Below are 24,653 nucleotides of genomic sequence, written 5' to 3' on the forward strand. Positions count from 1 at the left end.
AAATGGGGGACACACAACGATATGAATTCAATGAAAGATAATTCATCTTTTACAAAATTAGAAAATCAAACGTATACAACATTATACAATCAAACCTTTGCAAACCGTTCAGGAGAGTGATTATAACAATGAGACTGAGGACCTTATTGTTTCAACAGGTTTGGAATAATTTCCTAGGCTGTTCTACATTTTCAGGCACAACAAGTATCAATGGCACATTTTAAATTCGAAAGGCAGTTGTTGAAACTTAGGGCTATTTGCACGTCTTTCTTTTTTTTCAAACAGTCTTTCAGATTTTTCAGCACACTTGAAGGCGCTGGAACCTGAACATTGTCATGAACATGCCTCTATTACCGCTACTCCTCCCACCTGAGCGCATAGGAGACTAGTGTTTCACCAGTTCACTGCCAATACAAACAGCCAATGTGTCTGCGTTTGGAATAGAGCCCTTAAACTGCTGCTGGTACCGTTTTTGGTTTTCTTATCCGTAACACCTGCACTGTACCGCACAGTACCCACAGTGGATGATGTCGAGAATAAAAGCACTCGTTTCTCTTTCTCACACTCTCACAACACCTCTGACTTGTCTGACAACGTCATTTAGCATAATGTCCACAACAAGGCCACAACCGACATCATTACTTCCTCCTTTCCTCACAAAACAGCTTTGTCCCAGAGGAGTATTTGGCAGCCAGTAGGGTATTTGGCAGTCAGTGTGCATTATTTGGCAGTCATCTTATTACATTCACTCTTCAATCATCATTCTCTCAAGAGATACATCCAGCAATCTCATATTCAGAGCCACATACAAGGCCACCTTGGCAAGGTACATGAGTTGTTATGAAAGTGTGTGTTTGTGTGTGTGTGTGTGTGTGTGTGTGTGTGTGTGTGTGTGTGTGTGTGTGTGTGTGTCTGCGTGAGGTGTAACCTGAGTAGTGTGAGTATTGGATCGATGACAACTTCAACTGCAGGCCTCATGTAACAACACTATTTTCCCTTTGAAAATAGCCACCGTAGCCCTCAGTGTCTGGAGATCAGTCACTTGTATCTTTGGTATGACCGTAACCCATCTGTTACAGAGGAGTTTAGAGGCCACCATCCACCAGACCACCATGACAGTAGCTCAAATGAGAGGGTCACTCCTCCAGTAGTCTCAGAGCCATGGATAAGGTGCTGATGTTTACAGGGATTAAAAAGAGGGTCCTTGTTCCTTCCTAGTCCATTGCTTAGTCCCTTGAGTCCTGGCTGTCTGACTGGGGAGCGTACTTCAGCCGGAAAGTCCCTGCGAAAAAACAAAACACCAATGAATACTGTATAATATCACCTTGAATAGGTCAATGTTCCAGATGCTTCTGCTTAAGTCAAACTGGTGTACTGGAAGAATCTGTTCATAGATGTATCAATGCTCAATGTTTAGTTAACTCGATGTACAATGACGTTCTATCTGAAGATAGAAATATTGAACTATTAGGTAAATATTGAACTATTAGGTATCTTCAGATGGACAATAAAGTCATATTTTATCATATTGTATTCTACGGCCATGGTCTCATGATACCTTGCTGGGCAGCGTCCATGGGCGGCTGCTTACACTCCTGCGCCCGGTGTCCGCTCAGCCCGCAGTTGTAGCACGACACGTTCGCTGCCTTCTTGTGTCCGCCGTTTCCCAGCATGCCGTGGGGCTGGTATGCGTTGGCCCCGCCCGCTAGGAAACCCTGCATGGGTGGTAGGACCAGACCCTGTTGCTGCTGCTGAGAGTCATGTGACACGCTGCTGTTGTAGAGAGGTGGCGCCACCAAGGGGTATGAGAAGGGTGCTGTAGTACTACTCCCTGCCAGCAGGGGGCTGAGGTGGAGTAGGGGCCCCAGTGTGAAGACAGAGGTCCCTGAGAAGGGGTGCTGGTGGAAGTAGCCTGCGTAGCTAGTGGGGAGCGCCCCGTAGGAACCGCAGTTCCCCCGGCAACCACAGGAGCTGCAGACACACACTGACGCGCTGGGGGAGGAGCCAGGGGCCGCCGTGGAGGCGGGGCTTGAGCTGGGCGGCGGGGGCGCTGTGGATAGGACACTGTTGACACAGTAGGTGTTGCCTGGAACCGCTGCCATGGGAACAGCACAGCCCCCCCCACTAGCGGTTGCCATGGGAACGCCGCCGCCACAGTTTGCCTTGGCCGAGGGCGATAAGGAGGAGGAAGAGGAGGAGGAGGTGGAGAGGGAGGAAGAGGAAGAGGGGTAGGAGGAGGAGGGGGGGAAGGAGGAGGAGAGATACGGGTAGTGTCCGGCGCGGGGCAGGGAGGGGGACAGCTGTAGATGGAGAGGAGCGTGTGTGACGTGGTGGAGGGTGTTGGAGGTGGAGGTGAGGGCGGTGCTGGTCTCCACCATCAGGCCTGAAGGAGAGCGCAGCATGGCGGCCATAGCAGGCCCCCTGGGCCCCTGGGAGGACTCCTGGTGGTGGAGGTGGTGGTGGTGGTGGTGGTGGTGGAGGCCAGGGGAGGAGATGTCCACACCCAGCCCAGGGAACAGATTCTCCAGCCGGACCCCCACACCCACACCTGAGCCTGGCCCCGAACCCAGGGGCTTGGCCCGCTCGTCAGGGCAGAGAGGAGGGGGCCGTGGCTTACGGGGGGACCCCAGGACCCTGCCTGGCGACAGGAGGGGCAGGGAGGGAGGAGGGAGGGACATGTGGGAGGGGGGGCAGGGAGTGGGGTCGTTCTGTACGGGGAGGACCTGAGCCGTGGGGCGACTTGGGGCCGTCGTAACGCTGGGGTTGAGGAGAACACAGGTCCTGTCCTTCTCTCCTCCGCCCAGGTCTAGTACTGACTCCATACCTGGCAGGGGAGAGGAGAGAGAGCACAGCGCAGACATCGACTCATGACAAGGGGCACATCAGAAATACTGTGTCAATAGCTCAGCATGTTCATCTCATTCAATAGGTTATTCAATAGGGTGCTGAAGAGACTATTCATCCGTGTGATATGGCTACATACAGTCAAAAAGACAATTTCTTTACGTGACTTTTATTTTAGTTAGACCGGCTATGGGATACTCACGTCTGTGTGTCTCCTTAGCCCTGTCGAAGGTCCCGTCCCGACACAGTGGGGTCATGGGGCTGGATGGGGAGCTGGAGTACCCTGAGGAGGAGCTGTTTTCCCTGGGGAGGGGGAGGGGGTGGGACCCCGTCTCTACCTCCACACGGAGCTCTACACACACAAAACACATATCCGAATAGACTGTGTTGAATGGCAATGAAGGTTTATACAGTTACCTTCAAAGCCATATACAGTATGTACTGTACAGCCTACAGTAGGTTGTATAGATAGTGATGAGAATGTGTACCTGTGTTGATTACAGTTGTCAGTTCCAATCTAAGTAGGTACAGATGCTATTAGTTAGACGCAGGGCATGTGAGCGGAGCTGAGTGAAGTGTGAGCAGGGAGCGAGCAGGAATTCTATAGCCATTTGAGGGAACACCAGCCTACAGTGTGTATGTGTGTTACTACCTGTGATGTTACTATGGATGTGTGTTATTACCTGTGTTGTTACTATGGATGTGGGCCACAGGGCCGATGTGGCTGGATGGCATCACCCTGGCGATGCCACTGCAGGACCCCGGGAACTGAGACACCATGTACCTCCTCTCCATCTTCTCCCTACTGAGTTGTACACACACACACACACACACACACACACACGCACACGCACACGCACACGCACACACATGAAATGCTCAACAGTCAACATGGGCATTCACTCCCAGGTTTGAGCCCTAGAGAGTGCTCTAGTCTACACTAACACTTCACAAACACACCAGCATTATGTGACAGCAGCTGGTGAAATCCCCACTACTCTACACTAACTAGGTAGTAGTGGGGGATTAGTCACCGAATCCATCGCATTGCAATATTTTGGCTTGACTAGCGAGTGTGCCATTGATTCTCAACAATGTTGACATTTATTTACATTCTTCTGGTGGTCGGTATCCCGCTTTCACCAGCTGCTGTCACATATTATCTGGTAGAGCCTTTAGGGTTCTCTAAACAACACAGCACAAACACAGGCACATTTAAGTCTTTCCCTCACATTGATTTGTACAATTGTATCTGGATATCCATATAGCCCTATGAGTTAGTGCAGCTGGAGAGGCAGAGGAAGAAATACAGGTATGACATGGATTTTCCACAAGGACAATCACCATCACAGTGGGATAATCCATGTTCGTTTAGCTGAAAAGCCATGTGGCGGAAAACAGAACTGACAGTGTAATGAGTGGTCTTGAATAAGCTACTATTGTGTTGTTTGCCAGGCCTATGGAAAAGCACCTGAGGAACTTTCCGTTTTCTCTCACACCCACACCCACACCCACACGCGCGCACGCACACACACACACACACACACACACACACACACACACACACACACACGCGCACACACACACACAGACACACGCACACACACACACACACACACGCACACACACACAGTGTACCTGACAGTACCTGACTAATGGAAACTTGTTGATTTAGGACTGGAAACAGGATTAGCTAGGATATGATAGGATGTGTTCACCCCGTTCCGTCTCACACTAACACACATCTGAGCTGGGTTTATGCTATCTCCCTCCCCAGGTACAACTTATCTGGTCCAACCAATCTGGCCCAGGTTAACCATTGACCCCAAATGGCCCATTACCGTTCTGTATTCTCTGACACAGAAACATCATTGATCAACCACTTGTGTTAATGTTTAATCACATACATATCAACAGGAGAACGCGCGCCACATGCTATATACGCTACATTCTACCGAGTTAAATAAATGTCCATTGGATTTTTGGTTGATAGTTCAACATAGGGTTGGAACAGGTCTCTTTTGTAAAATATGATTTTCTTGTTATCTCAATGGGGCTCACTTGTAGATAAAGGATAAATGAAAACCTGATCATAAATGACTGTAAAAGTAGAAGAGTGAAGTGGCACGTCTCAAAACAGTTAGCTGTGCAGCATCGGTCAATTCATCCACTGATTTAAAACGCTCATGAATTCATTCATTCATTCATTCATTCAAATGGAGAGGTTCTAAACACAGTGTGCCATACAGATTGAGAAGCCTCACTTTTGGTAGTGGTGGTCTAGTGGATAGGGAGTTGGACCGGTGATCAGAAGGCCGCGAGTTCAAATCCCACACTTGGGAACACCACCACTAGCATGCCCTTGAGTAAGGCACTTGGCCCTAAGTTAATCCAGGGAGACTGTCAGTGTAATCTCTAATGGCTGGCTGGAGCAAACTGGATACCTCTACCTCAGCAGTGTGTGTGCTGCTGCGCTGCCACTGCCAGCCCTACATTTGTACACTGAGTTTGCTTTTGATAACGGCCATCGATAATATAACGTTTCATTTCACTTCGTTAGAAATTGTTCTGGGTTCAGTCTCGGCTGTCATCCATCCTTAATGAGCGGTTCGAAAAGTGAAACGGTTAGAACCAGGAAGCAGTCATGTTGTTTTTGTTTACCCTCGTTCAGCGCAAGAGAGAGAGAGAGAGGGAGAGAGAGAGAGAGGGAGAGAGATCACCAGATGAATACTTAACATAATATAATCAGCCTACGTGGGGTTTCTGCTAGGACTACCGTATATGTAGTATACCTACTATAGTATAATAGTACCTATACGGCTTTTCATTTGAAACAGATAGCGAAGTGTTGAGTTGAAAAAAAATGTATGACATATTTACAGATATAGACATCGAAACTAGTGTAATGTTGCTGGTATGATGTCAATATGACTATCAACAGATAATCTTCACGCGTGCGTCACGTGGAAAAAACAGGCGAGACTCCGACTCTCTAGATGGCGTGCCGCTGCGGCCAGCGTGAGACACGCAGCTCAAGCAAGCTGTGTGGCAGCTGTAACCCGTTAACATGGGCACCGAAATGAAACGCACACGCGCTGCTGAGGTAGAGGTATCCAGAGTGTCCCAGCCGTAATTGTATGTCGCTTCAGATAAAACTGTCTGCTAAATGGTAAAAAAATAAAATAAAAAGTAACATACTTTTGCAGTTGGAGCTGGGTCTTGAGCTTCTTCTTGGCTCCCTGGGTGAGGTCATACTTGTTGAGGTCCTCCTCCGTCAGAGAAAGGAACTGAGCGAGAGACAAAGAAGAGCAGGTTGAAGAGAGCACACGGACGGATGGGGAGAGAGACACAGACATGGAAAGAACAACTGCGGTTTCATCTGTTCTAATGTCTTACTGTTCTGCACTCTGTATACATAGGGACATGTTGACATGGTATGTGACACATTCATCTTTCGTCAGGTAACCGAAGTATGAATTGCTCGTGTTTTGGGGGGGGAGGTGGGAGGGGGGTTGATGCAGGGGTGTGTGAAAAGTATTAGTATTATTTAGATATGCGTAGGGATCTCATTCTCCTCTCCACCGGATGAGTGTCACTCATCCGCTCTCTCTTAAACCCACCGATGAGAGACCTCATCCATCCCCAGACGCCACCCACCTCCTCCATAGTCAGCTGCTTGAACACTGGGTAGTACTTGTGGAGGCGGAGCTTGCGCAGCCAGTCCAGGATGCCGTTCTGCTCCGGGCTAGTTTGCTGGAGGGGGGGGGCGGGGTTCTGAAGGTGTAACAGAGGGGAGCCGGGCACGTTGTCCCCCCCTGCCAGCCCGCCAGGGGGAGGAGGGATGGGGACGGAGCCCTGGGGGGACATGGGGGGCAGCTGGGTGGGGGAGCGAGGCTGAATGGAGTTTTGAACACTCATGACAGGCTGGATACTGGCCACACCACACACAGCCCTGAGAGAGAGAGAGGGGGGGGGGGAGGGGGGGTGAAAAAACAGGAACAGTTAATGACTATGTGTTATTGTGTTATAAATGAATGATTCGATTCAGAGTAAAGAGGATGAACAAGGAGAGGGACAGAGTAGTCTTGTTCCCAAACACTTGCAGCCGAATATCCTAGGAACGAGGTTAGGGACACAGTAACCTATAGGAACCCTACAGTTAGCACATTTGAATACCAGAGGTAACAGATGACTTGTTCTTGCTATGACTAATGGATAGATGATTCACTTCCTTAGACAAATGTATTTGTTGCAAGTCGCTTTGGATAAAAAGCGTCGGCTAAATGCCCAAAAATGTAAATGTAAAGTAGTATAGAGGTTAGAGAAAGAGTAGAGAGGGGGCCTCACCTGGTGGTTCCTCTGTATTGCATTAAGCACCCAAGATCTGTAGCATAAAGGAAGCAAATACATCATCACTATTCACATTCTGCATAACAATGATGCACAAAGTCTCAATTTGAGTCTCTTGAACCTCATGACCGCTTGTCAAGTGGCAACAAGTCACATACAGGACTCTACAGAATATCTGTGTCGCCAGTTCGTCCAGTTAAACTTGAGAGCAGTGTGATATTACAGTATTAAGGGAGGCCGTGTGGTACCACATTACAGCGGAGTAAGACCGATTTTTATTTCCCCTGCATCCCGAGGGGCTCTTCATGTCCGTCCTGGGGCTCAAAGTCCGCCTGCTCCAGACACACAAACACACTCTAGGTCTCCCGCTGCCCTGGGGGGCTATAAATACACTCCACCATGAGGTCACACACACACACGCACGCACACACACACACACACACGCACACGCACACGCACACGCACACACACAAAACGTGTTCATACACAAATCACGGGCGCAGACTAACCAAACATGCGTGTGCGCACGCACACATACATGCACACAGACAGACACACACACACACACACACACACACACACACACACACACACACAGCCTCTCGGATGAAGTCACCACAGTCCAGGCCTCCCAACACAAACATGCCATCCCAAATTCCCACTCAAAACTAAAATAGACCCCTCCACCCCCCCCCCCCACCCCCCAACCCCAACCTTCAGGGAGTCTGACTCCAAGAAGCAGAGAGGAGGATATTGGAACAGGAGGAGACTAACTCCAATAACCACTGGTGACAAGACACACCAGGGTATATATATATATATATATATATCATATACTAGGTCATAGAAGGCTTACTTGTACTGGGGAGGAAAGTGGAGGTGGAAGCAGTGGTGGGGACAGCAGGGGGTGCGGGGGGAGCAGGGCTACACGCAGCGCTGAAGAAGCCTCTGGCGTGGTGGTGTTTGAGAATGTGGGGCGGTAGTGTTGTCAGGCACCTGTACAGGGGTTAATGAACCGTGATGAGCCGACAGGAGAGATAACATTCCGACGCGAGTCACGTCACCTGACTCATCCCCTCGTTATCTGTTATATCATTTGAATGAGCAAACAATCGTCACTGAGCTAACATGGCAGATACGAGATATCTTCTTTTCTTTCTTTTTTTTTAAAAAGCTTCCGGATGGTTACTATGTACATAATACCGTCGATTAGAACGACAACGAAATGCAGTTTAGCATCCAACCAGAAGTGCAAATAGTGATATAAGGGCATGATATAAATAGAACAAGAGGTAGTGATAGGTAACTATGTAATATACAGTATGTGCAGATGTTATTGTAAACATCAGTATAGTTTAGAGGTATATATACAGTTATGGGCAATATGCAGTTATGAGCTATGTACAGTGAGGTAGTTGATGTACAGTATCTAATGTGCAGAAGTATAAAAGAAGCTATGTTAGGAGACATGTCCAATGTGCAATATACAGTGGTAGAAAGGTAGTAATGTAAACATCAGTAGTGCAAAGGTTATAGAGTGGTCACATTAACCAGGGATGAGCAGCCAACAGGTATTGTCATTGTTATTGTCATCAAGTATAGTCCATAGAATCAGATATAGTCCTTAGTATCCCACGGTTGGGGGGGGGGGGGTACTGAGTCCCCTCAGTATAGCCCAAATCTATCACAAACCATTCAGTGTATGATCAGTGTATGATCGAAATACTTCAATAAATCATTTATTCAATCATTAGCACCACAGTTTACAACAGACAATAAGGCTGTCTTCCTTTAGGCTGCCTATGTTAGCCGGGGACATGTACAGTAGGTAAACGGACATTACCGGGGGTCCAGCTCGGGGGTGGGGTCAAGGCCAGGTGATTGGGGCAGGTACTTGTCTAGACCTTCATCAGGATACACCTGGGACACCTGGTGAGACAGAAACAAAACGAAGAGGCTAGCACCTTGACATCATGACTATACAGCAACAAACTATGGTCCTCCGTGACCTTGGCATCACTAACCAACAACCCCAGGTCACAGTATGGTTAAGTGGGCATGAGGACAGGCTTTCTCACTTCAATAAGGACACTGTGAGTCCTTGCCGGACAAAAGAGTGAGCCACTATGTGCGAATGACACAGTTTCACGATTTCGTAAATCTGACGGACAGTAAAAGCTTTTTGAATTAAATTGAGTATATGTGTCCAGTACCCTCTCTGTTTTGGCCAGTGTCTTACCTGAGAGAGAAACTCCAGCACCTCCTGGTGAGTCCTGCTCACACTGGACACAGACGTATCAGACCAGGTGACCTGGCGGATGAAGAGAGAGTAACATCAACCTCTAGCTACAATATGTATGTGTGTGTGTGTATATGTGTGTGTGTGTGTGTGTGTGTGTGTGTGTGTGTGTGTGTGTGTGTGTGTGTGTGTGTGTTGCGCATACTCACTTCCAGCACGTATTCATTAGGTTTGTCAGCCTTGTGGGTGACTCCCCTCAGTTCTATTCTCTCAACGTTCACTGGAATAAAAGCAAACCATCAAGTTACAGCATAACAGCCCGCCAAAAGGACTTCCTAAATCTGACATACCATAATTGTACCACACTATAATCATCTACCAAAATGAAGCTCTTAATACGATCGATCGACCCTGGTGTCCTTTAATCAATATTCTACGCTGCGTTCAAGTGCTACTCTGAAATAGGAAATGTGGACATTTTCAGACTAGGCAATTTGGGAACCTTTGAGATCTCTGAGTTTCCCCATCTCAGAATGGGGAATGCACTCACAATACAGCACCAGGACTAAGATGGATGTGACCAGTACTGGAATCCCAGAGGTGTCAGCTACGGTAGGTTCTGCCTTGAAAGCGGACACAGCCACAGAAAGGTCTGGGTGGCTCTTTTTTTGGCAGCAGATGTATGTCATTAAATAAAAGATCAGAATTCAAGAGAGGAAAATCATAGGGAGTGATATCACCTGACGCTCATTTAAACACATCAGATACTTTAAACCGGCAATTTCACATAAGCACCGGTTGTTTGGTTTGTATTGCTGTTGTTGGGGAAATGGGAGGAGAGAGAAAGTCAAAAAAGAGGGGTGAAGCAGGAGGGGAAAAAGAGAGGGTAGGGGGAAAGAAACAAGGGAGGAAGACAGAGAGAGAGAGAGAGAGAGAGAGAGAGAGAGAGAGAGAGAGAGAGAGAGAGAGAGAGAGAGGGAGAAGAGCCAGATGAATGAGGGGATTAATGACACATTGCAAGGATCCCGCCAGTGACATTTTGATCATTTTGCCTGACCTCCGCAGGAGATTCAGAGTACACACACACACACACACACACACACACACACACACACACACACACACACACACACACACAAAATACACATATACACATGCAAACACACCTCTGAAAACATACACAAGAGCACACAACAGCACACATAAAACACAACCACTCACTAACACCCACCCACCCACATACTGTACACACACACACACACACACACACACACACACACACACACACAGACGAGGGGCCTATGTGTTAAATATACCCTGCAGACTCAGCACTTCCTGCAGTGTGTATTAGCATTGGGAGAGGCTGCTTAGCTGAATGGCGCTCTGTGCTGTATGCTTCCCTATCTGAAGGGATCAGAATTAAGAGTCAATATTATGAAAAAAACGTCTCTCCTCCGCTCCCTTCCCCTCTCACTCTGTTGGCTCCCGGAGGCGTCCCGGCCCGGCCTAGGCCCTCTCCACTGGTAGGCAAGTGTCAACTCATCTGGAATGTTTTTCCCAGACAGAAGGCCTATAGCTGTTGACTGTTGTTGACCGAGGATGAAGATTCCAAAACATTTCAGTATATCAATTACTGTTGTGTGCGATGTTGTATTAATTAATTAATTTTGCCATTTAGCAGACGCCTTTATCCAAAGCGACTTACAATTGCGAATTACAGGGACATTCCCCCTGGAGTAACTGAGGGCTAAGTGCCTTACTCAAGGGCACACTAGTAGTGGTGTGGTTTCAGGCGGGATTTGAACTCACAACCTTCCGATCACAAGTCCAACTCACTATCCACTAGACCACCACTACCCCACTAGGTATGTGTATGTGACAAATAACATTTGATTTGGTTTGGTTTGTTTTGATGTGTGTGTGTGTGTGTGTGTGTGTGTGAGTTGATGTGATTAATGTGGGAGCCACGAGGTAGAAAGGACAGCCCATCATGCTTATAGTGCTGAATCCCCTCTCCTGTATCAGCCCTCTTTCTCATGTGAATGCTGCTTTAACCCCTATTGTGTGGTGACGGAGAGGTTTGATCATTTACAGAAGGACTCGAGTCAACATAAGACGCCAGTTCCACTATTTTTAACTTCAGTGAGTCAGTGGGACCAAGCATTCACACACAACCCCAAGGCGTAGTTCATATTTAACAGGCACCTTGCATGTAATCAGAGACAAGCTCAATGTGTTGTACTACCAATGACCTGGGCAGGGAATTCCTCTTCTAGATAATGACCTTTTAATACTCATTAACTTTCTATCTAAAACGTGTACTGGACATGTTCAGTTGACAGTCAGGAGCAGACAGGAGAGTGGTTTGTGTAATGTCTCTCTGTGTTCAAGCATCTCTCTTCCCAAACAGACGACGTGTCAGAACACAACGGAACACAACTAGCTTCATAGGTTCGCCTGAGGCCGGGTGTGTGTGTGTGTGTGTGTGTGTGTGTGTGTGTGTGTGTGTGTGTGCGTGCGTGCATTGCATCTGTTCATCCATGTGTATGTGTATGTGTGTGTGTGTGTGTGTGTGTGTGTGTGTGTGTGTGTGTGTGGGCGTGCTGCAGTGAAACGCTGAGGTGAGGAAAAGGGAAAGCAAACACAAGGATCAGTGAACAGCTGTCGTCGTCTGTCATTATCCAATAGATAAAAAAAACATCTTTTGTGTCTCCTAAACTAACAACCAACAACCAACCACTTTAGCCTCAAGAGACCATCTCCTGTCCATAAAGCTAGTTGAGGTTCGGGGCAGGCTGTGGCGAAGGAGGTAGAGCCGGCATTGCGACATTGCGTCTAATGATCGCAATGTCGGCAGATCGAACCCCGGCTGCCGGCCACATGTGTGGTGTCCTTGAGCAAGACACTGAACTCCAAATTGCTCCCAATGAGCGGGCTGGCGTCTTTGCATGGTAGCTTGCAGCCATTGGTGTGTGAATGTGTGTGTGAATGGGTGAATGAGAGTAAAGCGCTTTGGAATAAGGCGCTATATTAGTCAGTCCATTTACCATTTTAGGTCGTTGGAAGACGTGTGCTAGTGCTGAGCAGGAAGAAAAATATGCAACACCCAGGGTCCAGGTTGAGTTGAGGAACATTGACTGTGCCAAGAGCTCATATACTTACATTTAGCATTTTGGGCATTTAGCAGACGCCTTTATCCAAAGTGACTTACAACAAATAGATTTGTCTACGGTGGTGAATCATTTATCCATCAGACATCATAAGAAAAACTAATCTATGCTAGGATCAGGGGCCATTATCAGACACAATGCTAGATAATGCTAAATAATAGCCAGCTGAGGTGGAAGAGCGGAGTGACCAGGCAGGGGTTTGGAGACTGGCTTGACTATTGGTTACAAGTAGGGAGGGGCGGATCCCTTTGCCTGGTAGGCGAGCACCAGAGTCTTGAATTTGATGCGAGCTGCTACTGAGATCCAGTGAAGGGTGTGAAAGAGTGGGGTGACATGGGAGAACTTGGAGAGATTTCACACCAGACAGGCGGCAGCATTCTGGATGAGCTGCAAAGGTCTGATGGCAGAGGCGGGGAACGCGGCCAAGAGTGCGTTGCAGTAGTCAAGGCAGGAGATCGCAAGGGTCTGGACCAAGAGATGTGCCAGGCCGCCAATGTAAATAAGAATGAGTTCTTATTGGCCTGCCTGGTTAAATAAAGGTAAAAAAAATAAAGAAAGAAAATGTGCTGCTTCTCTCTTGAGGAACGGATGTATCCTTCTGATGTTTCAGGAAAGGAAAAATCTACAGGAGCGTGCTGTCGCTGTAAGTGGTTGTCAGGGATCACCCTAAGATTCTTATCTGTCTGGGAGTTGTTTACAGTAGAGTTCTCTACGGTGATGGAGAAGTCTTGGAGAGGGGTAGGCTTTCCCAGGGAGGAAGAGCACCTCGGTTGTGTTAAGGGTGAGCCTGAGGTGGTGGGCTGACGTCCAAACAGAAATGTCTGCTAGACACGCAGAGACACGTGTTGCGCATGTTATATACACTGTATAACAGTGTGAGGGATCGGTAGGTTAGAAAGGTACAGGGCGTGGATTTAGACAGCATACCGTCACATTTCACACTCCACACCTGGGGATGGGGGGCGGGGGCGGGTGCGGGGGGGGGGGGGGGGGGGGGGGCAGTGGGGTGTTCGGACCTGGGGTGGGAGTGGCAACGACAAAATGTCCATTCTCAAGAATGTCAGTGTGGAGGTTGAAATCGGAGGATGAGGTCAGTGTAATACATGGAATGGAATGGAATGAACAACGGTATCAACCACAATTTCTACCTCCACCGGCCTCCACTGGCTGGCACCTACTCCCACTCCCCTCTGCACCCTCCCTCTACCTCTGCCCCCATACTCCATGCCCAAGCCGGCAGCTGTTGGGAGTCTCTGCATGCCTGGTGCCAGACTCGTTAATCCTGTCCATTCTGCCACCACACAGATCTGGTTACACATCGCGCCCTGTGTTCTACACACTGGCACACACACAGGATCCTACATGTCTTAAACCCACATAAGGAGGATAATAAAATAGAGGTGTTTGTTCTCTTTTGTGCATTATCAGCAGTTTCCTTGTGGTGGGTTGTATAATCTTGATAATGACACCACAACCAAAGATTGTATTATAAAAGAACAACAACCACTCAACACCCACTCATACTATCTGCATCTTTGAGTGTGTGTGTGTGTGTGTGTGTGTGTGTGTGTGTGTGTGTGTGTGTGTGTGTGTGTGTGTGTGTGTGTGTGTGTGCAGAGTGTGAGTATGTGTATGTGTACGTGTGTGTGGCTGTATGCTGCTGACAGGTATGCAGCCATGGCTATGAGGTTGTGTAGCTAGCCAGCATTGGGTTACCAGAGAAAGGTGGGAGGCCAAGCCTACAGAAAGACCCCCTCTGCCTTCCTTTCAAGCAACACCAGCCAACCTCGATCCAACTCCTTCATCCTCACCTCTGAATAACTATCAACTATAACACAGGCAGTGTGTGATGAAATACAGTCACGTTGCTGAGGTCGTCATCAGGCCCCCTTCCACACCCCCAAGCCACATTTTCCATAACTGGAGGAGAACATGTTGCCTTTGAACTACATAACATGTGACGTGTAGAATGAACATCTGATCTGTTTGTGTCCAGACAACAACAAAAAAACACAGACGCAAGAAAGACTAAAATCATTAACAGACAAACGATGAGGACAGCATTTTCTCTATAGTGTCTGTGACCTGAAAACAGTGTGTGTCTGTGCATGTGTTTGGTGTTCTCTCTCTCTCTCTCTCTCTCTCTCTCTCTCTCTCTCTCTCTCTCTCTCTCTCTCTCTCTCTCTCTCTCTCTCTCTCTCTCTCTCTCTCTCTCTCTCTCTCTCTCTCTCTCTCTCTCTCTCTCTCTCTCTCTCTCTCTCTCTCTCTCTCTCATCTCCTCTCTCTCTCTCTCTCTCTCTCTCTCTCTCTCTCTCTCTCTCTCTCTCTCTCTCTCTCTCTCTCTAATAGGGAGAGGCCTTAGGAGAAGCATGCCTGTACATTCCTACAAGAGCATGGTATGGGTTGGTAGGTTGGGTTCAGATGTTTCAACGTGTGGTTTCTTGTTCTGAGAGCCTGCGTGAGCCTCCAGTCCTGCTGAGCCAGGAGTCCCATGCTGCTGTGTGATGTCGATGGATTTTGGAGGCAGCAGCTTTGATGTCACTGTGTATAACTATTTACAGTTGAATGAGCCTAGCAGACATCCTGAAGAAGTGTTGTCCTTGATTTTGTTGATACTCTATTCTGATTTTCTGTTAATACAGCACGACATAATTGTGACCAGGTTCTCCCATTTAATGACTAATGTTCACTTGCGTCGTTAAAGAGACGTAGAGTGAGTCATCAGCTTAAGCCATTGGCTTGAGCGTAAACTCCTCGCAAGCCGATTTATCTTAACTTGAGGGCATGGTAAAATAGCGTTTTGGGTATTCTTAAGTGTGTGTGTGTGTGTGTGTGTGTGTGTGTGTGTGTGTGTGTGTGTGTGTGTGTGTGTGTGTGTGTGTGTGTGTGTGTGTGTGTGTGTGTGTGTGTGTGTGTGTGTGTAGTGCTGACTGGAATCTAGGATCCGATATGATCGATGTCAATCATTATTAACCATGAAATGTCTTTTGGAGTCAGATATAACACAACGTTAACTTGTGTTAGTTGGTCATATAACCACTAGTGTTGAGTTTGTTCGATCATGTTCATGACTGTTCTAAATAATCACTGGGAATAGATCTATGCATGTTTGACCCATCATCTATTCTTCAGTGTTTTATTTTCATATTCTATACACTCTGATCAGTCACTGTGTGATATCCTAGACACCTGGACACATTCGAGTGGAATACATCAGACCAGACAGGAACAGAATAGAGCAGAGCAGAGTAGAGAGGGAAGCACCACAGAGCAGAAGAGAATAGAATGACCCTCGGGACTGAGTAGTATGATTCACACTCACCTTTGCCGGGTTTCCCAGCTTTCACCTTGACCGGCACCTCCTGGCAGGAGAGAGGTGGTATGTGAGGCATGTAGTCTGTTCCAACCCCCTCATCCCCGCGCCCTGTCCCGCATCCGACCTCTCTGTGCTGCGTCTGGGAGAGGGGGGGGGGGGGGGGGGGGGGGGTCAAAGGTCACGTCAGGAAGTTGGTCAGGAAGAGGTTGATGTCACACTCAACAGATCAGGTGATAACAACACCATTGAACAACTTGGAGGGATAATACCCCGTTCACACGCGGGTTTCTTTCTACAACCCTTGTGCAACACAACAGATTAGTATTAGTATTAATCTGTTGTGAGTTTCTGTGTGTAAACAGGGTCTTAGGGCCAAGACACACATGCGGCGTCAACCTCGCGTGAACCTCAGCGGCGCGGGTGAGTTTCATTTCGGCCTCCGTGTTAACGGGCAGCCATACAGCCCGCGTGAGAGGCGCCTCTCACACTGACTGCCGCAGCAAGCTATTTTCTCTGCGTGCCGCCTTGTCTGGCCTGTCTGAAAGTGATCATACCAGCAACATACACTACAGTTTCAATGTCTTTTTTTTTTTTTTTTGCTGCTCTGCTACCAATGGAGGAGAGCATCTACACTTCAACATGGAAATCTCTCTCTCTCACACACACACACACACACACACACACACACACACACACACAGACACACACCCCTGGTTGGATTCGGAGTAAAGTGCTTTCGCTCTCCTTCTGTCTACAGCTCGCTCTAGAAAACAATTGAGAACTCATCTATCAACTGTAACTGAGATCACGCTGATGCATGTGTGTTTTATGCGGTAGTCTTCTCGGCTCATGGCAAAACATTCAGCTTGCAAAAACATGCACACCACTATGCTGCCTCGATTGGCACTGGTGTTTATACAGGCCCTGCCCATTCAGCTCCCTCACTTCACACGGAAGCGAGAGACAGAGGCCCAATCCCGTTTCACCCCTTGGTCCTCGATTTTAGCCCTACCCCTCCGTTTTGCACATTCACATGTAGGGTAGGGGGTGTCCCAATTCTTGTTTTCATGTAGGGGTAGGGCCAAGTGGTAGGGCTACATAGCCCTCCAAATAGAGATTTTTAAGGACCACACTCCGAAGAGAGCCACAACACTCCGTCTTATGACATCCCAGAATGCCTTGCGAATCATCGTCACGATAGTGAAAACAGCAATAAGCAGGAAGAGACCGCCACACATGTAGCCTAATTATTTTCTTTGTTAATAAAGGTTTTTAAAATTACGATTATCATCGTATTGTCTTAGTTTAATGTCATTTCAATGTACTATAGACCTTTTCATTATAACAACCATAACAAAAGAAAACGCTATTATGCCTATGTGTCTAGCGGCTGACCTAGTGTGTGTCTAATGTTAGCTATCTAACGTTACACGTTTTAAGGATGATTTGTGCATGACAGTCCCACATTTTGACACATTTCCATGTCGCATTTCCCCCCTTTGATGGCATATGACGCCCGAAATGTAACTAAGGTTCAGCTGAGAAGTTGTTTCCCTGTTGTCCTATGTCAGTGCAGACTGGCAGGGTATGAGCACTGGTTGCTAGCCTACAGAACACAGCTATTCTGTCTTGAACTGGCCTGATAATTAAGCATTATACTTTTTTATTCGATGACTTGTTTGATCGATTGATAGCGTGAAACTGATTGATAGCGTGAAACTTAAGTTGTGAATCGCGAGCGTTGATGCTTTTCTATGATATTACTGATGATAGGGTCTTGAAGGGTTCATTTCATAAGGGAAGATTTTCAACCACTACCCCTTGTGACTCTCTTCTGGGGCCGCATTCACAAAGCGTTCTTAAGAAGAAAATGTTTCTTAAGAACACTTTTGTGAATCCAGCCCCTGAGGGACAAGTCGAAAAGCGAGTGGCACTACAAAACAAGTGGTAGGGTAAAAATTACAAATGGGATTGGGACAGGGTCACACAGTTCAATGTTATGCTGATAAATAGGCCATTATAAATGCTTTCAAATTACTAGAAATGCTTAGAATGTTGTGAATGCTGGAATATACAGTAATTAATACTTTTCACACAACTGTAGTTTCTAAATGCTCTATCAAAGAAAGTTGATTGTATTGTTTTGGCGTAAGAAGTATGAGGTACAGTACAATTGTACATGTTGATATGAGACAAGGGCTCCCTTTTCCTTAGCCTAGCTCAGACGTTCTTAAACAACCAATCGATAGCAATGATTCTAGTCTTCCATTACAGAACAAAAGGTTGGCGCTGCCAAAAACAAGGTATGTGGCATTCAGCTCAACTGTAGGTAATAGAGAGAATAGCCAACACTTCTCAACACGTATCCCTACTATATACTGTAATTACCTCCAAGTTGTGAAAAGGACTATTGTTACAAATGCTACATAACTGTTTTTGCTGACAAAAACAATTTGTCTTTTGTGTGTTTACATAATGTCCAGTAATCATACTGTATCATTTCAATAATTATATTTACAGTATACGCAGAATGTCTTTGTTAAGAGTTGTTCTGGCCAAACACATTAGTCATGGAAATGTATTGACTCAAACTCCTGAATGTGCAGTTGATATTGTGGCTTCCTTTGTAGAGTGAAGACATTTAAGACATGTGACTGATGCGAGAAGAGGTTGAGCACCACACATCACCATGCTAACAGCAACACACACACACACACACACACACACACACACACACACACACACACACACACACACACACACACACACACACACACAGAGGGAGAGCAGCTCTGAAACCAATTAAGTCTGCTTTACAGTGTGCTACTGCCACATCCGCATCCTCTGCTGCCAAATCCGCTCTTTTTCTCTAGAAAAAAGGGAAAACCCTGCTGCTCTAAGAAAGAGCCTCTGCCTTAGCTGGGGTACGATACTAGGCTCAGCGTGGCACAGGTCCTGACAGATACCATAGTACAGGAAGGAGTGTCTCCTGACTCCTTTCCTTAAGGCTAAATACAAAACATGAAAAAGAGCTATTGAAAGACAAATGTGTCTGTTTTTTACAGTAACATTGTTGCTCTCTCACCATTCATTAATCTACGCTTACCATTCGCTGGATGTTATTGTGTGTGTCTGTGTGTGTGTGTGTGTGTGTGTGTGTGTGTGTGTGTGTGTGTGTGTGCGCGTGCGTGTGTGTTTGTGTGTAGGACTCTCCTATGAACGAACAGTTAAAGCTTCTTCCTGGTGATTCACTGGAGAGTCTCACACACACACACAGCACAGAGTTGATTTCAGCATGGAGAAATGTGCTGACCTGCACTTAATGGAGGCCAAGACCAACAAAACACTAAATACAAGCGCTTCTCTCTGAGCAGGGTACTTTCCCCTCAGAGTCAGACACATGTTTGAACAGCCTGTAGCTGTGTGTGTGTGTGTGTGTCTGTTTGTGAGTGTGTGTGAGTGTGTGTGTGTGTGTGTGTGTGTGTGTGTGTGTATCTGTGTGTGTAAGTGTGTGTGCCTCAAACAGCACTGACAAACAGAACACTAGATAGAAAAGCAGTCGTAGTGCCAAATCACTATCTCTCTATCTCTCTCTCTCTCTCTTTCTAACACACACCCACACACACCCACACACACACACACACACACACACAGGGTTAACTAAACAGACAGGAAATGACAATTCCAGATGTTTCTCAAGCAGATTGTTTTGTAAACAACAATGTTCCCTATGCTGGAGAAAAAGCCCCCTACACTTCTAACATAACACAGCAGACCTACAATGTATAAAAGAATCATAGTTACGAGCAAAGCTAAGCATTTAGTCAGTTCAAGAGGACGGACAGCGGTTTCTTATTCCCACATTTGCTGATTAAGCATCCGGTTCTCCCAGAGGTAGCAGTCATGCTGAATCTACACGGCTAGGGTTAAAACTGACATATGATAGGTATATGACAGATATGAGAGGGGTATGTGTGAGGTCATGTTCACGAGGAGCACTGACATAGGGACCTCCGACACGTTGGCCCATTGAAAAGCATGGTTGTTTTGTAGGATTTTCAAAGACTGTTTGAACAAAGCGTCCCTCAAAGACACAGATACGTGTATGGCAATATGTCTCATTCATAAGTGGAAATGTGGAGTCACGTGGTTTTTACTTCTGGGGATGACATTCAAATTAAAACGGAATTCAACAACATGAATGTCGGTTTGACGTTCCTTCAAAACAAAGACACAAGGCACTATACTCTGTTTGTCACAGGCGCACAAACAGGTTACCCTACATGTGTAGATTGATTTTTTAATATAGGCCTATAGCTACGGGGAAAGTCTTAACATGAAGTTGTTCTACACCTGTGTGTCATCGGCCTAATGATCTAATGACTGTAACTAGTACCGTCATTAGGTGTTAAGTGCAACATAATGAAAGTGTTGGCACCCACAGTCCAATGACTCCTACCTGTTGAAGATATCGTTCCAAGTTCACCGACTTTGTGTAATGCTACAACTGACCATTAAGACCAATTCAGAAACCTACCTTTTGGCAGCATTGACAGGCGGTCTTACAAGGGTTCAAGGTGGGCGCAGTGATGGAGGTAGGGATGGGGATGGGGCTGGAGGCGGGTGACAGGGGGGCCAGCGCAGCCGTGCCTCTGCAGCCTTCGTGGCCGTGCTGCTCCGTGCCACAGGTGGTCTTACAAGGGTTCGAGGTGGGCACAGTGATGGAGGTAGGGATGGGGCTGGAGGTAGGGATGGGGCTGGAGGAGGCGGAGGACAGGGTGTCCAGCGCAGCGGTGCCTCTGGAGCCTTCCTGGCCGTGCTGTTCCGAGCCACAGGTGGCCTGCAGCATCTCCTGGATCTGCGTCAGCTCCTGTCTCAGCACCTGCTTCTGGTGGAAGCTGAAGGCCGGGTGGTTGGAGGCCATGGTGAACAGCAGGAGGAACTGCTCCTCCGTCTGGCCGTCGTTCAGCTGCAGGCCGTAGTTGTTGATGATGGTGTCGATGTGCGTGAGCGTCCGGAAGAGGACCCCCGCCGCCTCCCGGTTGTCCGAGCTGAGGAGGGCCAGGGAGATGAGCAGCTTGCTCCTGACCACCTCGTCCGTGATGTTGGTGAGGTTGGAGAGGTCAGCCGGGTTGTTGGCTTTGATCTCGGCGTCCCGGAGGGAGTGGTAGTCCTTGCGGGCCAGGTCCTCCAGGCACGACCCCAGGAAGCGCAGTTCGATGGGCACGCAGAGGTCCAACAGCCCGCAGAGGAACTCTGCTCTCTGGGCCGAGTTCAGTACCGAGAACCAGCGGTAGACCCCTTCTCGTTGGACCGAGCACCGATTTTCAACCATTTTTAATTTTAAAATGTCTATTCAAAAGTTTACGCATGGATTTATTTTGTTGATCACGTTATAATAATTGTATGCATAAGGCCTATACAATTTGTAGACAAAAACGTGCGAACTTAAAACAAAACTTTAAACATAGGCAAACAAAAAAACGGATATATAGAGAGCTTAAACGTTACTTTGTTCACTTAAAACCTGGGTCAATGACGGCGGTTATTAAACTTTTAATATATACAGACTTTTTTTTTTAGACACATAGCCTAACATTACAATCGCACTCATTATATATAACAGACCAGCTGCGACATTGTTGCAATATGTATCTCTAGTGCCGTATAATGCTACACACGAATATCTCAACAAACAAAAGCGTGATCGCTGATCGGTGTGTTTACTGTACAGCGAGGCTCGGCGCAGGGACCTCAGCCATCTATGCTCTCTCCCGGCCAGCCCTCCAGAGTCGTTCCCCACGTCAAACGATATGGAATGAAAAATACCATATTAGTCAGTCAAAACGCAATTCTAAACACAGATCATAATATTATCTTCCATGATCAGAATCACCCACGCTCCGATTTCCCACAGTAAAAAAAACTGTAAAAAAAACCTTCTCGATGGAAATCCTCATGGCATTCCTTGAACTTATGAGGGAATGACGGACCATAAACAGTTACAAGACCATAAAGTGTATTAGCTCCAAGTGTAGTAGGGGTTAAAGTTTAAATTGCAAAAATTTATTTTAGTAAAGTGCTGTCGGGTATGGATCCTTTGCGCAATCCAGCTTTGATCCAGAAAAATAACGATAATATTTATCCCCCTCGGCAAAGAAAAGCTTTTTTGAAGTGCAATTGAAGTACGCCCCCTTCCATTCTGCCATACTCGAAATCGAGAAAAACAGCTGTGTGGTAAATGATCCAAAACTCTCCGGCTAAGCCCAGCCTTAACATATAGAAATATCAATTCCTACTGGATGGAACACATGTCAGTCAATGTAGCAGCTGATGTGATTGGCCAGAAGACTATTTTTTTGTTGGCCTACTCACGGTACACATCTTTTTCACATGCGCTCATACATCTCTCCAATTTGGTCAGCGAGGTACTGTACTTTTTAAAGAGCTAATCACCTCTTGAGATGTTTTATTTTATGTGTTGTGAAAGTTGACTAAGTATCTCATCTTTCTTTGTCCTTTGTCTTTTAACAAGGATACCACTGGGACAAAGGAGGGAGAATAGTTCCTTTGATTCTATGGCATACTAGCTGCGCTTATGAAGTTTGGTGAGGTCTGGATTGTCATTTAATTACGTCAGTAGAGCTATCAGGGGCGCCAGTGTAAGCCCTGTGCAGTTGGAGGGTCCAATAAACTGTACAGTACACAGCAATATAATTAATCATTATGTGAATTATTATATTTGTATGGTACCTTAGAGCCTACTTTTGTGACCTGTGTGTGCCACGAAGAAGCAATAGTCCTAATACCATATATTTCTAAACCTTTCATGGCACATCATATGTTGCTGTTTGATTTAATCATCTCATCTAATTTAATTCAGTGATCTCTACAGATCAGACCCACACACACACACACACACACACACACACACACACACACACACACACACACACACACACACACTCTCTCTCTCAATAAGGCTTGCGCGTCTCTCAAAAGACCAGCAGATGTCACCATCAGTTCATACATGCCCTGTAGTGCGGTCTCCTCTGAAACATCCTACAGATTTAGTTTAGCTGCCAACCCTGTGATCCACATACCAACGTAGACTCACATAAACCATAACTGGGTGTATCTATTATTGTGTTTCAACACCAGATGTGCAGTTAATGATTCTCTGCCACAGATAGCAGGGAAGAACATTGCTTTTAGTCCAGGTCAAGAGGCATCATCTGGGTCCAATTTAGACCCTTTATTTCCCTAATGTAATGTTGTAATATTGGCCTGCATCTTCTTTCTTGTTATGTTCCACAAAAATCTGAAAACATAGTCACTAGAGAAAATGTCTTGCAGAGGTCCACACACGTCTCTCAGGTCATCTATTGCATAACAGTGGTAGTGATGGTGATGAGTGTGAATCGGCATGTTTTGTTAACGAGCCTGGCTGAGGACTGTCACTCAGTCGCAGTTACCAGCTGTGTCGCCTCGCGGGCCACCACTACCGACTCACAGACGCACTGGCGCCATGTCTTTGACAAATCACTTACACACACAGCCCTGTGGCGCACACACACATACAGTACGTTCCTCGAATGTCATCTGTGTGTTAACTCTTTGGTCGTTCTGTGTGGAGTGTTTGTGTGTGTCCACAAGATAAAGTAAATGTTATTTGTTTATCTATCTACCCTGATTTCACCAGGTATGTTAAGTGAAAAGATGTTGTCGTTGACAGGAACGACCTGGGAACGTTGCATTGGACAGGAAAGGGGTTGAAACATCTGGAATGTAACTTTGGTATGACGTAACATCTGTTATGACACTTTTACTGTCACTTTTGGCACCGGTGCTTAGACCAAAGCCTCAGACCTAGGTATTTCAATCTCCGAACCGCCCCAAAACAGTCCGACACACATGACACATTCAGCACAGCATGGCCACCACAAGTTGACCATTTTGTGGTGTTAGCTGTGTCTATTGCACAAGATGCTGACAAGCAAAACTGAATTATTTACTTACAGCATATAGCTATTTCTCCCATTATAGTGAATCTCCATATAAACTCCTCCTATTCCTCTGGTTTAATAATACAAATTGGTATTGTATTTTATATTGTTGGAAAGCCTGATTAGTCACCTTTACAACGAGGTACAACTTGGCTCCAGAATATCATTCCGATATCTCACTGCATTGAGATTGCCTTCAATGATGACAAGTTCTTTTTTGCCTGTGAGAGAGCACTTGAAGCTCAATACGAGAGTGAATACTAACAGAAGAATATTGCAGGGGATTTTGGCAAACATTTTTGGGCCGCTACCCACACGTTTAGCTGTGTTGCTCATTCCACGAATGCATGATCCTTACAAGTGTGTGTAAACCCAGACCATTAAAAAAATGGGAATAAAAAGATAATTTAAAAAATTAACAAAAAGAAAAGTTAGATGAGAGGGTATGTGGGTTGTGATAGGATTAGGACACCATTTCAAATTGTAAAACCAAAAAATAAGTTTGAAATGAGAAAATAAAGTCCTCAGATGAGGGTGATATATTGTGTTAATTTACTAAATGTTTTTGTAACATAAAGATAGATTTTTTTTAAATCTGACAATTAGCCAAAACTTAGTAGAATCACTATTTATGCAAAAAGGGCTCCCTAGGGATGGGAATTGATAATATGTTATCGATACCGATGCCATTATTGATTCTGCTTATTGATTCGATGCTCTATCGATTC

General features: G+C 46.4%; 1 protein-coding gene across 1 annotated transcript; it reads right to left on the minus strand.

The window, feature by feature from the left end:
- Positions 1–1,226: 1,226 nt before the first annotated feature.
- Positions 1,227–21,254, minus strand: zcchc14 (zinc finger, CCHC domain containing 14; the record flags this gene model as incomplete). The annotated part of the gene is made up of 14 exons (XM_080544656.1): positions 1,227–1,282; positions 1,559–2,824; positions 3,047–3,196; positions 3,528–3,646; positions 6,043–6,131; positions 6,502–6,796; positions 7,192–7,228; positions 8,051–8,190; positions 9,038–9,123; positions 9,434–9,505; positions 9,643–9,713; positions 15,926–16,058; positions 20,457–20,612; positions 20,760–21,254. The coding sequence occupies 14 exons, from the start codon at positions 21,252–21,254 to the stop codon at positions 1,227–1,229; spliced, it is 3,165 nt and encodes a 1,054-aa protein (XP_080400782.1).
- Positions 21,255–24,653: the final 3,399 nt, after the last annotated feature.

The sequence above is a fragment of the Nansenia antarctica genome, assembly GCF_963989245.1.
Source record: "Nansenia antarctica genome assembly, chromosome: 14".
NCBI lineage: Eukaryota > Metazoa > Chordata > Actinopteri > Argentiniformes > Microstomatidae > Nansenia > Nansenia antarctica.